The following is a 15967-nucleotide window of genomic DNA, read 5'->3' on the forward strand; positions in this document are numbered from 1 at the left end:
ATAAATTGCAAATTTTGAATCCGATTGAAAGTAGAAGCAGTCTGATTAAGAGTAGGAACATGTGATTAAACAGAGTCTTATATTTGAGTATTCGAAGGTGGACCAGGAACAAGAGAATAAACAAGTCCAGTAAATTGAACATGCGAAGGAGATAGATCAGAGGCTGACAAATCATCATCTTCGTAATTAGAAACAGATGAGTTTGAAGATGAATCATAATCCTCAAATTCTTGCAGCAGAATAGATGAATCAATCTCCAGGACATGAATAATATGACCAACTCCATGAATAAGAGAAAAGAATAGAACAATCTAGCTTATCAAAAGTAGAAGAAATGAGAATGTAGCATGTATCAAGTCTTTCTCATGAAACAACAAATGAATATACTGTAATGAAGCTACCCAAAAAATTACCCACTATTTAAAAATATCCTCACCCCAAGCAATTAAAGGAACACCTGATACTTTAACCGACACATACCTCTCATCTGATTTAAATTCTATAAACCATAGAACATCTGATTCAAAAAATCAAGTTGAATAAAATTAAAGGAAGGACTTCTTGTCCATGGCATTCTAAAAACTAAACAACATGGATTTCCCTCCCATAAAAGAAGAGGAACAAAAATTAATGCAATGATCATGCAGACATGAACATGCACTTACAATAGAGGGATAATCCTTATAAGTTACACTAACTGTTTACGCAAACACGTCAACCAAATCCGATGGTGGATTGTAAATGATATGATTATATTTCATAACCTGAATATATGAACGAGAATCACGTACATAAGGTCTAAAATCCTTCTGAGTAGCTGGATGAATAACTCAATCGGGTTTAGCAGATTGAATCGGTGTTGGGACGGGTTAGGGTATTTTGCTATGAATGCCCTAATTATTTAGAACCAATAATAACCCTATTCAAATAAAAAGGGACTTATCAAAATTATCATCCTGTCTCAATCTTAGAAACCCAAATCTTTGATTGGCTCGATTCCTCTTCCTAGCAATGGTAGCGTGGCAAAAAATGCCATATTCATTGAAAACACGTTGAAGATTAGATAACTTCCAAAGTTCTTGGAAGTTTTTAAAGTAGAGGACTGGTGAGGGGTTGGAGGCTAGTGCTGAAGTAGGATTGGTACGGATAACAAGTTTAGAAGTAAGGCATTGGGTAGAAGATGAAGGAAATTGGTCAGGGTTTGGGTATCGCTTAAGGGAAAAAACATCGTGTTTTTTGAAGCTGTTACTTGTTTTCCTTTAACAAATTAATTTGTTACACGTGGCATAACTTAACAATTAAAATTTTAGGGTATTACAATTTCTGAGTATATAAATTCTTTATTTACTAAGTTTGTTAAATTGGAATTGGAGCTTACTGTTTTACTATGGCATAAACCATTTTTACGTCTTAAAGTATCTCTAGATGTTACTAAACCATTGTTAAGATGCTTTTCAAATGAAACTAACTTCGCTAAACATAAACGAATTTGTTTTAAATATAAAAAATGTTTACCATATGTTTCTATGTGGAATTGTGGGTCATAGGATTAATGATTGCCACCGTATGGAATTTGATAAATACAATGGTATTTCTTTTCTGAAGATTTTTTATATGGCTATTGGTTAAACTGGGCTATTAATCAACCATTGCACTTGAGTTTAGCCCCTCTCACAAAACCCTCTAAGAAAATAAAATGTCATTAAACCCCCTAAGTTTTACTAATTGGGCCAATAAACCCCTTTGGCCCCGACCATAATACTCCTCAAATCTGTAACAATACAAAAACAATTCTAACCCGATCCAACCCAACAGAATAAAACCTAAAACCACATAAATAAAAATAATCTAAATTGGAATACAAACCCACAAAAAGTCAAGAGAAATCCATCTATCCCCTTTTGAAATCCGACTTGGGTTAATAAGAGACTTGTTCCAAATACAAATGAGGCCTCCCGAAGCACCCGTAGAAGGAGAAAAGCAAAAGTAAAAATCCAATTTAGGCCAAAACCTTCTAACTAAAAAATCATCAAATTCTCCTGTTTAGTTTCAATTAGACCCATGATAGCCAAGTTATTTTTAAGAACCAAATATCTTATAACTCGTTGCTTTCCAGGAAATACAATTAAATGTGTTTGACATACAAATAATAAATAACCTACAAAAAGAATAACTCATCACGAGTTAATCTCTGAATCATTGAAGAAACTCTGACAAAGAAAGTCCGTAAATGCCTTCTTGTGTTGAGCTGAAAACAATACCAATTGAAGACCTCTATTCCATGTCTTTTTCAAATCCAACCCCAATTTAAAATAGCCTCATCTTTAACAATAAGTTGCATTGAATTTAATATGTTCCTGTTTGCAATTGCAGATACCTGCAAAGAATATGTTTCTGCCAAGAGTGATCGTTCTAGAGACATAATTGTTAGAGCAACGGGACGCGAGGGTCTAGATCATATATTTAATTCAAAACCAAAATTCCAACAATTCGGATTCAGAAATTGATCATATCAATAAGAAATGGATCGTCGTATTATTTAGTAGTTAAAGCACGTATCTAGAAATTGTAAGAAGAATGCCTATGTCGATTCTCCAACAATTGTTGTAGTTGCAAATGTACGACGACCTAAAGCTCGTCCACATTAGTATGAGTCCGATTGAATCCTCTCCTTGAAGTAATCCACAGGAGTTACTCTTGCCAAGAAACCCTGAGCTCAAACTATCGCCGCGATTACGTCTTTGCTCGGATGTATAAAAAATTTCACCAAGCTTTTCTGTGATTAGCGACTACTTGAACTCCTTCAAGTATAGTTTTATCTCTCTACAACTTGGTGTTGTAGTATGTTAATTGTGGTGTTTTTAATGAGAAAAGACAACCTCTATTTATAGGATAGAGTTTATGGAAAAACTCCAATACCTCGCATGCTAGGTGTCACACAACAAGTAAAGGTGTTGCCACCATATGACACCTCGCATGCTAGGTAGCACACACCAAGCAAAGGTGTTGTCAGCATCTGACACCTCACATGCTAGGTGTTACACACCAAGCATAGGTGTTGCCACCATCTGACACCTCACATGCTAGGTGTCACACACCAAGACATACATGACATCATCACATGACATCATCACGTCACTAATCACACTAACTTGGATAAAATACAATTAGGTTCCTACTAATTTATAAATCTTACAAATTAGTCCCTAATTTGAACACAGTTTTCATCTTAGATTACTTTCGGAGATATGCTAAAATCTATATGAAGTCGGTCTTTTGTAAAATCAATTGGTTGCATACTCTATTGTGTGTGACTAACTAGCTTCACTTTTATATGGAAACGAGAGTCATATGAAATGCCTTTCTTATATTAATTAATTAAATCCCATTAATTATTAGTTCTCATAGATCATGAGTGATGTCTAGCAACATATCACGATCCATATATAGAGATGAATGTTTTGATGCATTCTTTATGAACCAATATTCATAATTACCGTACACTCAAAATTCCCTTCATTTAAGATTCCAATCTCGACTAGTGTCACTGTTAAGTCAAACATTGTTTGTCTTGATCATATAATCTCATCTCTCAATTCTTATTCTTGATAAATATGACTTCCACTAGAAACAACTTTATAAGTAAGCCATATACACCTGTTCATGTTTTATCATCCATTAATAACAATTCGAGATAGCATAGAATTTTATCTCCATTCATCCGGAGTGATGAGTCCTTTCTAGGTTAAACCCCTATCTCTATATACAACTAACTAGAGCCAACACATCCCGCGACCCTAGCTCATGAAAGATCTAGGGATAAGGAGTATCAAACTCTAATATCCTATATAGAAGATAATGTCACCGCAAGTCAAAGGACATATGTACAATTATGAACTAGATGACATTAATTTGACTTTGATGAAATACCATGTATAAGTCATCTAACGTCACATGTTCGACTCACTCAACCCCCTTGAGTGTCCACATGTTTAGTCTGATCCCCATCAAGTAGTATGAGACTCACTACTCCCTATAATTAATAACTTTTTACTAATAGAAAGAATAAACAGACGTGACAATCTTTCCGGGATAATGTGATGCCCTTATTCGAAGGACCCCATCGATCGTGAACGGTTATTTAGATCACTTGTATAATAGAATTTGTCACTCATATTCTTAACACCTTAAGAATAGATTCTATCACAATGTGATAAGGACTATACGTAATAAATGAACACTTAGTTGATGAGACACTTAGTTCAAATAAAACATATATATCTTTTCCATTGGGATTAGTTCTACAAATATACACGACCAAATTGCCATAGGGCATATACTATTAACATCAATGTTACCTACTGGATTTACTGATTTAATTTTCCTGCGTCGAGTAATGAATTGCAAATCTTGGATATGATTGAAAGTAGAAGCAGTATTATTAGGAGTAACAACATGTTAGTTAACAGAGCCTTCTATCTGAGCATTTGAAGGTAGATCAGCAAGAAGAGAATAAACAAGACCAGTAAACTGAACATGCAAAGGAGATAGATTAGAGGCTAACAAAAGCAGAATAATTGAGAATCTATCCTATATCATGTCTTACTCGTGAAACAACAAATGGATGAATTGTAATGAAGTTACCCAAACAATAATCCACCTATTTAAAAATATCCTCACCCCATGCAATAAAAGGAACACCTTATACTTTAACCCACACATACCTCTCATCTGATTTAAATTCTATAAACCATAGAATAATTGATTCAAAAAATTCAGCTGAATAAAATTAAAGGAAGGATTGCTTGTCAATGGCATTCTATAAACTAAACAATATGGATTTTCCTCCCAGAAAAGAAGAAGAACAAAACGTCAACCAAATTCGATAGTGGGATAATTCTTAACAGTCCCAATAACTGTTTGCGTAAAAACGTCAACCAAATTCGATAGTGGATTGTAAACGATAGGATCGTTGTTCAAAACCTAAATATATGAACGAGAATCACATACATAAGGTCTAAAATGCCTCTTAGAAGCTGTACGAATAAAATGATCAGGTTGAGCAGCTTTAATCGGTGTTTGGGATGGGTTAGGGTATTTTGCTATGAATGCCCTAATACTATATGAACCAATAATAACCCTATTCAAATAAAAAAAGTACTCCTCCAAATTATCATCCAGTCTCAATCTTAGGAACCCAAATCTTTGATGATTCCTCTTCCTCCCAATGGTAACTTGGCCAAAAACGCCATATTTGTTGAAATCACATTGATGATCAGAAAACTTCCAAAATTTCGTGAAGTTTTAAAAGTAGAGGACCGGTGAGCGATTGGAGGCTGGTGCTGAAGTAGGATTGGAACGCATAGCAGGTTTAGAAGCAAGGAATTGGGTAAAAGATGAAGGAAATTGGTTAGGGTTTGGGGTAGGGTTTAAGGGAGAAAACATCGTGTTTTTAAAAACTGCTTTTTTTTCCTTTAATAAATTGATCTGTTACATGTAACACTACTTAACAATTAAAATTTTGGGGAATTACGATCGCTGATTATATGTCACGGCCTAAAATCTTGAGCCGCGACCGGCGCTAGGGAATGGTAATGGTAGCTCCAAAACCCGTAGCAAGTCTGAAAACCTATACAAATTTTTTCGCAATACCAAACGTTTTCTATATCATACACAATATCAAAATACATACGACCCCTGTTTGAAACATACATCAGAGTTAAAGCACTTCACAAAATAGATTCAGCATATTCTAAACTACTACGGACTTGATAGAATGAGAACCTTGTCTCATGACTCGTACTACTTCCGAGAATTAAAACTTTGGAAGCTTCGTTCTCCAAATCATATCATACTTCTTCTGAAAATGGGAGAGACAATGAGGTTAGTATAAACTGCGTGAGTGCACCAAATCACAAGCAATATTACATAAAGGGGAAAACGTTTGAAAAACCCTTTATGTAGAAAATACTCTTTTCGAATCATACTTTGTATGAGCTTACCTGCAAAACATACTTCGTATGTTTATAGTTACTTTCATATGTCATGTACGTCTCATAAACCAAGCATTTATGTCATAGACGTACTCGACACCTTTTCCTCCTTTTCATATCTTCTGTTCGTTTCATAAACTTCAAGTTTATGATACATACGTACTTGACATATCTTTTAGGTTTAGTTTTAGTTTGATGTCTTTCTTTTCTTGTTTCGAATTCAATTTCAAATCATACAAAACGACTGCCAATCATATCAAAGCTTACCTATTGGCCCAAGTCCCGAGATAATTCGACCGAGTTACATTGGTGAGATACAACTCCCAAGATAATTCCATCGAGTTACTCACGTATCTTGATTAATGTAGTCTTGAGATAGTTCACTGAGCCCGTAGCCCGAGATAGTTCACCGAGTTACTGGCATTAATCATTTCCTGGTGAAGTCCCGAGATAATTCAATCGAGATCACTTCCACCAGTCTTATCTTATGGCTTGTATATTATGTTTATCGAGTTTGTTATTTCTGTGTTTCGTATATGTTTTGTTTTGTTGATCCTATATGGACCATGACAAGCAAAATACAACTATACATTACAACACACACACACAGATAGGGTATTTATTATGATTTATTGTACATATAGGGATGCACTATGCTTTCTTGTTCATATCTTGTCGATAATCGTATGTTATTCGACATTTCATTTTATATCACAATGCTTTACCCTTTCCCGGTTCTTTAAGCATTCGTATTTATTTAATATAATTATGTTATTTAAAAATGACATAATACACTCATTTCAAAATATACCTACGTAATACTTTTCAAATCATTCATATCATATACATTTCGAACATATATATATATATATATATATAGTCGTCCGTATATAAAAATACGCGACCTTATGAATATTAGCGAGTAATTAAATTGTACTAACCACTTGTTATCCATAACCTTTAAACAAGAGTGCCGATATCCCAATCCATAAATTTCAGAGCCTCGTCAATAGTCGCCTCCTTGGGTCTACGCAATTATGATAATAGCATGAATTAATAATATTCAAGCTATAACTACATTAACTATAAAGTTAGATTTCTATCCAACTTCGGATATTAAAACAGTTCACTTAAAATAGTCCGACCCCTAACAAAAACTGACATTCATAAAGTTCAAAATGTCGCATACAACTTCCGTTTAGGTCTCGGACTAAAACTAGCAACTGAAGGTGTCAGAATCTTGTCCGGTAGTTAAGACCTTGGACTGTCCTACACGCAGAACTATTTTGCATAACATAATGTTCTGCCTCATATGACCATGTTAGAGGCAGATGCAAAGAAAAATCAAAACTAAAACTTTGAAAGGACACTTTCAGATTTTTGTAACAACAAACATGACCTGATTTGGAGCTATAAAACGCTAGATATTTCCCTCATAATATCACTTTTCTGCATAACAGTTTTCTACAAATTGTTAAACAATATTCAACACTCAAACTCACCCAATAATCAGGTCTAACAACTGAAATACTATGCCTATGATCATTATTTTATCTCCTACCATCACGTCCTAACCATGGCTGAAACTTTAGGTCAATATTAATTCCATTATTACACTTCATAACAAAACAATTCCTTAGCTACACATTCAATCATCAATCATTACTAAAACATCTATCAATGCCGAACCCTAAGCTATCTTCATCATTCAAAATCATCAACTCAAACTCATGAATTTCTGAATCTCTTCTTACCTTGGAGATTGATCATAACTGAAGGTTCCCCAAGCTCCAATTCATCATCAAAAGCTTCCATTGAAGCTCATAAACACCTAAAGACATCAACCATTCAAAAAACCTAAAAATCAATCTTAAACCCTAATTTTTTCGCATCCATAATTCACCAAGATTAACCATTCTAATCACAAATTGATAGACTTACTTTAATTATCCTTTGGTTTGTTATTGATTTGCATCAAGAATGACGGATATTGGTGAAAGAATGATGATGGTTAGAATGGAGGTGATGGTTCGACACTCTAAGGAGAAAAATGTAGAGAAGACGACTTTTGCTTAAGGATATGGGAGAATTAATGATATAACCCCTTAGCCCTTAAGTTATTGGCAAAAGATTACTTTGGCTCAAAATGGCTAGAAGCTCACTTTAGTTCAAAACGGTCAACCGACGTATTATACTTCTCAAATGATATCGGAATCCCTTTTCCGATTAATTATTAATTATTTTAAATTATAATAATCTTTTTTTTAGATTATCATTGGCTAAAATTCAATTTTAGCTCAAAGGGCGAAATTGCACTTTAACCCTTATTCTTACATAATCATCAAACTTACCTCTAAAACGATTTCGTATACTTACGAAACTTTGAAGATTATTAATTATTAATATTTCACAGGCCTTGGTTTGAATATTATTGGATCGGGCTTTCCAATTTATTTATTTCCTTTCCTTTTAATCCCGCTTAAATTCAATTCATCGAATAATAATTTCTCTCTTAAATTATTAATTTATGATGACTTCAATAGACCGTCTTTGGTCAAAGTTCTTATTGTCCAATCTTAATCCTATATTCTTGACCTTAATGTTTACGATTTAGCCTCGTGGCACTTATACGTAATACCTAAAAATCTAGGTTACTACAATCTTCCCCCCTTATAAAATTCGTCCTCGAATTCTTATAATCATCTAATCTTACTTAACCCATCTTTGACGCTTATCAATCTTTTAATCCTTGTATGAAACTTATACTTGTACTTTGCTCCTTATTACGGAGGCTATGAGGGTATCCCATAGTGGTTTATGGGATAAGGGTGCGAGGGAATATTCTCTTGCATCACATCGACCTTTTCCCTTCATGGGACCTCCATGCTTTCGCTGCGTACTGATAGGAGTAAAATTACTCCTATATTTTATGTGTTTTATATGTCATATATGTGCATTTGACGTTTGGTTTTGAACTTCTTTGTATTCATTTTGTGTTTGAGCATTTCAGGAATAATTGGGAGTTTGTCATGATATTCATGCTAATTGGAAGCCATTTGGATCATAATTGAAGCTTAAAGGAAAGTTGTTCGAAGATCCGATGAAAATCGGCACCGAGAGCACAAGTTTCTACTTGTGAAATTGATCCCTGTTCATCGATTGGAGATTTTGCATTGTTTAGAGACTTCAATTGACTTTGCGTTCTTCATAAGAAATAAAGTAGACCTCCTAAGCTTTCCAAAGAATCAAGAATCGACTCATTCCAACATTTCTACACCGAGTTATGACCTTTTGAAGTTGATAGTGTGCAGCATATTGGAAGTGTGCGAACGCACACTAAAATGCAAAGGAGTGTGCGAGCGAAACAACATTTCCGGTGAGTTTTGAAGGAAAATTTTGGCTAAGTACATGAGTATGCGAACGCACACCCCTAGAACATCGAAAAAGTATGTGAACGCACACTCAAGTGTGCGAACGCACACCTGACGATTTTAGGGTTAAAAAAGGTCGTTTTGACCCTTCCACATCACCCGAATTCACTTAAACTTGATGGGTAACTTCGAAAATACACATGGGTACAAGTCAAAACCCTTTTCTGAGCTGAAAGACGTATGTATACCTCATTATCTCACCAATGCAGGGGTTCGCCACGTTAGACATTAGTTTTTACATTAGTTTAGTTTAGTTTTTGATATCCGTTCATCGTTTTAGCTTGTATTCTGGATTTTCTACGTTATTGTTTTGGGATTATTGTTGATCAAGGTACGATAAGTATTAAGAGATTAATTTTATTGTTTCTTATTCAGCCATGAATTCTTACTACTTTATTGTCGAATTAGCTTTGAATATGTGTAGCTAAACCCTTCAATAGGGATTATTAATGGGATTTATGTCCTTTTAGAAAAATTGGATTTGTGGATTGTTGTTCTTATTATGTTTTAATTATTGTTCTAAACGCTTGAATTTATTTAGCTAATTTATTCATTGTCCTGTGTTTTGCTTTTAGCTTGAGAGAGTAAAACTTGAATAGACCAATATAATTAAGAACATAGGAGTTAATTGTGCGAAAGTGAATTTACGGGTACGTGTTCCTAGGGTTTCCTTCATAATGGTTCTTGAACTGCGGGTCTGAGTTTGATCCAACCTACAAAAGAAAATAGGTTAGAAGGATTCGAGCCGGTGTTGGCTCGAATACCCTCCGATGCCTAAGTCAGATAGCTTGGAGTAGTGTTGAGAGTGAATATGGGTGAAATTAGGTTTACCTGACTCAGGGCTCGGTTTATATACACCATTGTCATTGTAATGTGTTAGGAGTCTTCTCCTGTATTCTGATCTCATCTTCTAGATATGATGAGATGTTCTTTGTCATTATCCCTGATCTTTAGGGAAGATTGACTTATCCGTGCTACTAGTTAGTTACTGTTAGGTTCAGGGTCAAGGACCTGCGACTGGTCTTATTGTTCGAGACCTGCGTCTTGTTGCAGTCTTCTGGTACTGTTTCAGGTGTGATATCCATCATTAGTCCCTCCCTCAAGATTGTGTCTTTCAAGCATTTATGCTTGTTGGTCTGGGCCATTTGTTTGGGCCTGTTTCTCGCTGTGCACCTTTTTCTTTTTGCCCGTTAGGAGTAATTGCCCCTTCTCTTGTCTTTTCAATTTCGTTTTTCAAAATTTAAACTGCCATCATTTCGTGTTTCTGAATGTCCGCCACGTTTTTATCCTAGTAACTGCTGTCACGGTTACCTAGGTTCTTCTTTAAATTTCCTTGCTTTTTTTTCCATTTTCTTCTACCTTGTTTCTTGCTGATTGCTTCTAAAATTTCCTTGCTTTTCTTCGCCGCCATTATTACTTTTCGCCTTAGTTCTTCCTTGTGGTTTCCAGGTAAGATTCGTCTTCTTTCTTGATTTTCTGTACTATGTATGACTCGTACTAGGTCTTCTGTGTCTCTCCCTTCGTCCGGCGCTGCCGTTGATTATCGTAATTCTTTAAGTTCGTTTGTTACCAATATTGATAGAGAGTCTTTGGGTGAAATTCGTGATGATTATGGGATTCCAGTGGCTTATTCCCTTTCTGTTTGTGGTGCTCGTATGAGTGCTAATGAGAATGTCGGTGATGGGAAAGTAATCGTTTATAGAGAGCAATTTCGTTGTGGGTTATGTTTCCCTTTAGATCCTTTGATTGAGTCTTTTGTTAAGGACTATGGGATTCCCTTAGGTCAAATCCATCCGAATGCCATTCGTGTCTTGTGTTTCTTTATTGAGTTAGTCTGCGACAAGGGTTTGACTCCTTCTTTGGGTCTGTTGAATGACCTTTTCTTTATAACGCATAGGAGTAATGAATTTTATCACCGTTTGGCTGCTCATCGAGGTAAGTGTCTGATTGATGCTCTGCCAAAAATTACTAAGCGTTGGCAACGTTCTTTCTTTGTAATGGGTCATGATTGTGCTTTTGCTAACTTCCCCTCTGATTGGGTAGATGATTCTGAGTCCCTATCTTTTTCTCCCCTTTGCGTTACTGACTCAGAAGCCATAGATTCTTTAGTAGATGACGCCCAGTCTCGTTTATTTGATTGTTGTGACTTAGTGGATAGGTACCTGTACCGTAAGTTCCCTCATATTGAGTTGCCTCCTCGTACTGTGATTGAGGGGCCTCTTGAGAGTGATGGTACCCTGTCCCAGTCTTGCCGTTCTCCTTCACCTCTATCTTTTGTAGATTTGACGTCTGCGTCTCAGGGTATGCTTCTTGTTAGTCTTTATTTTTGCCTTTATCTTGTTTGGATGTTTATTTATGCATGTTGCCTTTGCAGGAATGGGGGATGATTTCCTTGATGCTTTGACTCTCACCTTTGACGATGACTCGGCTGTCATCACTGGGTCTCGTCCTGCTTCCTTGTCCTTGCCTCCTCGTCCCTCTGTCAAAATCGAGAAGGGCGTTGAGCCTGGATTGCCTGCTTTTTCTAGTAAGAAAGGGCGTGATATCCGTGAACGAACCAGACAGGGGCTTGCTAAACGTCTTAAGAAGAACTTAGATGCCTGCCCCAATCCTAGAGAATGGTTGGAGCAGAACGTCGAGGGGCTGTCAGCTTCTTCTTCTGAGGTGGGTGCTTTGTTTTCTCAATTTGTGCAGTTTCCGAAGGACATGGAAGTTTGGGATAGTTGTACTGGGTCTGGTGCTTGTGACCGGATCGATTCTGCCTTATTGCAGGTATTCATTTCTTGTTGTTTCTTTCCTTTGTGACCTTTTAGTGTCTTCTCTTTCTTCATACTTTGTTTTCTTGTTTTCAGCTTATTCAAGGAAATGCCTTAGTTCGACGCAAGGTGGAGGAGGCTGCGTCATTGGAGTTGAGGCATGAGAAAGAGATGACTTCATTACGGGACTCTATGTCTGCGGAGAGGACGAAGCTGAACAAGCAGCATCAAACAGCCCTGGATCGCGTCAAGATCCTAGAGAAGAAAGTTTCTGATCGTGAAGCTACTTTATTGCAACTTCAGGCTACATGTGAGAGGCTGACTAAAGAGCAGCAAAACAACAAAAGGGATGCGAATATTTATATGAGTGGATGCTTGACTGACTTTTGTGCCACGGTGATCAAGATAGTACGCGAAGATTATCCAGATTATGACATCAACAAGTTTCTTTCTATTGATCTCCAGGCTCTGGGTCAGCGTGTTGCGGCTAAGGTAGCTACCAAGAAAGCTGGATTGCCTGTGTCACCGGTGCTTCCTTCTGATGTTATCAGCGAAAGTGTGAAAGATGTTGTAGATCCTCCTGAGAAATTATCGGGTTCTGATCCAGATGCTGGCAGCGACAAGGGTCCTCTGGGTCAATCCTCTGCGTCAGAGACAGCCTTGGTACTAGTCAAAGACTCTCATCTTTCTGATGCTCAGGATCAAGATCCCTTAGCTTCTGATTTAATCGAGGAAAATTTGGAGGACAAGATTTCAGAAGATACGATTGGTCCAATGGAGGGAGCGACCCATCCAGAGGAAGTGTAATTGGCCGTATGTTGGGCCATTTAGCTAGCTTTCTAATTTATGTACTACTTTTGTTGTAGCACTTCTGTTCTTTTGTTTCTTTGCTTGGAGGGTTTCATGGGAAACTCTCCTTTTTCTGGTATTTCTGAACATTTTCGCTACTTTATTAATGTTGTTTTTGTTTGCTTTTCGTTGCGTTTGTTCACTGAGTCATATTCATGCATGATAATTCTGTAGATATGTTAAAAATGGAAAAATACGAGATGCAACTTTATTCATTATTCGTTTGTTACATCTTTCACTGGAAATATTTCTTCAAATTCTCGATATTCCAGGTTCTAGGTAGTGGCGTGCCTTCTAACTGAGCTATTCTATATGCTCCTTTTCCTACGACTTCTGTGACTCGGTAAGGACCGTCCCAGTTGGGCTCGAGTTTTCCTACTCCCGCCGCTCCTTTCCCTATCTCTGCTTTTCGAAGGACTAAGTCTCCTTCTGACAGGCTTCGTTCTTTGACTCTGCATTATGATACCTAGTCATTTGTCTGCGATAAGCTTCTGCGCGTATGGCTGCTTGGTGCCTTCTCTCCTCTAGTAGATCCAAGCACAGCTTCAATGCTTCTTCATTGCGCTCTTCGTCTATGACCTGTACCCTTAGTGTGGGCATTCCCATTTCTACGGGGAGGACAGCCTCTGTTCCGTAAGTGAGTCGGAAAGGTGTTTCCCCTGTGGCCCTTCTGGGAGTTGTTCTATAAGCCCATATGACATGGTATAGCTCATCTATCCATCTCCCTTTCAAGTCTCCGAGTCTCTTCTTGATTTCGGATAGGATAGTGCGGTTGGTTACTTCTGTGAGTCCGTTGGTCTGCGGATGGGCTACGGAAGTAAATTTCAAGTTGATCCCTAACTCGGCGCAGTATTCCCTGAACTTTGCGCAATCGAACTGTTTCCCGTTGTCTGTGACTAGGGTATGTGGTGTCCCAAACCTGTTACGTATTAGTATTCTTTCATTTGAAAGGTCTTCATTTATATAACTTTGAAATTTTACCTGCCTATGACTTCGTTTGAAAGCCAATTGATGATCTTCTGGGACGTTATGGTGCTCATTGGTTGCACTTCCATCCACTTGGTGAAATGATCTACCGCAACCACAATAAATTTGACTTGTCCTCTAGCTGGGGTGAATGGTCCCAGTATGTCCACTCCCCATGTCATGAAAGGCCATAGACTTCCAATTGCTGATTGGTGGGCTGCTGGAGTTCTTATGATTGTGCCAAATCTTTGACACTTGTCGCATGTTTTCACCATTGTTTCTGCGTCTTTCTTCATAGTTGGCCAATAGTACCCCATGAGTAGTGCTTTCATGCTCAGAGAGCCTGCTCCCTCATGTGCTCCACATTCTCCTTCATGGATCTCCTTCAGTACATAGGCTCCCTCTTCCACCGAAATGCATTTGGACCATGGGTGTGTGACCGAGGTCCGGTACAAGGTACCTTCTATCATGGAGTAGACGGACGATATTCGCACCAATTTGGCTGCTTCTGCTCTCCCTTCTGGGACTATTCCGTCATTCAGGTATGCAACTATGGGTTGCATCCAAGAATCCATCTCTGTGATCGGCAAAATTTCTTTCTCGTCTATCATGGGACTTACCCTCTCCTCTTTCATGTAGAGTGAGAGATACAGAGGACTTTTTGCCGCAGCTGCCTTTGCCAGGGCGTCTGCCCGTGTGTTTCTTTCTCTAGGTATTGGGATTATCTCCCATTGCCCGCCATTCCTTTCTATTTCCTTTAGCACCACCTTTGCTCTTTCCATGTATTTTGCCATGTTTGCGTCTTTCGTCTGGAATTGGCCCAAGATCTGACTTGTGACCAGCTGGGAGTCACTGTGGATCCTCAGCTTTTCTGCTTTTACTTCTCTCGCTAATGTGAGCCCTGTTAGAAAGGCCTCATATTCTGCTACATCATCAGCAAGACATGAGTGTCTAAGTAATTATATGCAAGGAAAAAATATTTACGTACTCGCGTACCTGCCACATTGTTGGTAGCTCTGAACTTCAGATGTACAGCATGCTCTATGACTACCTTCTGAGGTCCAAGTAATACTATTCCTGCTCCAGCCCCCTGTTCACTGGAAGCTCCGTCCACGAACAGGTTCCAGGTTATGTCCTCTGCGACCGCGTCAGGTGGTTTCTCAGTCATTTCTGCGACGAAATCTGCCAGTGCTTGTGCCTTCAGCGTCTTTCTTTGTTCGTACCTGATATCGTCTTCTCCCAGCTGTACCGACCAGCTTACTAGCCTCCCAGATGTTTCCGGGCGATGGAGAGCTTTGCGTAAAGGTTGGTTTGTCCGGACAATGACAGTGTGCCCTTGGAAGTATGGTTTGAGCTTCTTCGTCGTAACCACTACCACTAACGCCAACTTGTCAATGGTTGGGTAGTTGAGCTCTGCGCCTTTAAGCGTCCTGCTTACATAGTAGATAGGTTGTTGTTCTTCCCCTTCTTCTCGGACTAGGACGGATGCGATTGTCTCTTTCCCTACTGAGAGGTATAGGTATAGCGTCTCTCCCGTGATGGGTCTGCTCAGGAAAGACTTCAGATTTTCAAATGCTTTCTGGCACTCTTCATCCCAAGTGAATTTTTTCATATTCCTTAGTTGCTTAAAAATGGTAAACATTTTTTAGCCGATGAAGAGATGAAGCGTCCCAGTGCTGTGACACGGCCGTTCAACTTTTGCACTTCTCTGATGTTTTGCGGAGCCTTCATGTTTGCTATAGCTTGGATCTTTTCAGGGTTAGCCTCTATTCCCCGTTGGCTGATCAGGTATCCTAGGAATTTACCTGCTCTGACTCCAAAGGCGCACTTGGCTGGGTTGAGCTTCATTCTAAATTTGTTTAAGACTGAGAAGGTCTCTTCTAGGTCTTGGGCGTGTCTCTCCTCCGTAAGGCTCTTTACAATTATGTGATCCACGTAGGCCTCTACGTTCCTTCCTGATTGATCTTTGAAC

The 15967-nt window shown here is 38.1% G+C and overlaps 1 protein-coding gene across 1 annotated transcript; it reads right to left on the reverse strand.

Annotated features, from left to right (window-relative positions):
- Window positions 1-13446: 13446 nt before the first annotated feature.
- LOC126668818 (uncharacterized) lies at window positions 13447-15607 on the reverse strand. The gene is made up of 3 exons (XM_050362014.1): window positions 14992-15607; window positions 14011-14920; window positions 13447-13948 (listed from the first exon to the last, which is right to left on the reverse strand). The coding sequence occupies exons 1-3, from the start codon at window positions 15605-15607 to the stop codon at window positions 13447-13449; spliced, it is 2028 nt and encodes a 675-aa protein (XP_050217971.1).
- Window positions 15608-15967: the final 360 nt, after the last annotated feature.

Source organism: Mercurialis annua, linkage group LG1-X (assembly GCF_937616625.2).
Source record: "Mercurialis annua linkage group LG1-X, ddMerAnnu1.2, whole genome shotgun sequence".
Taxonomy (NCBI): domain Eukaryota; kingdom Viridiplantae; phylum Streptophyta; class Magnoliopsida; order Malpighiales; family Euphorbiaceae; genus Mercurialis; species Mercurialis annua.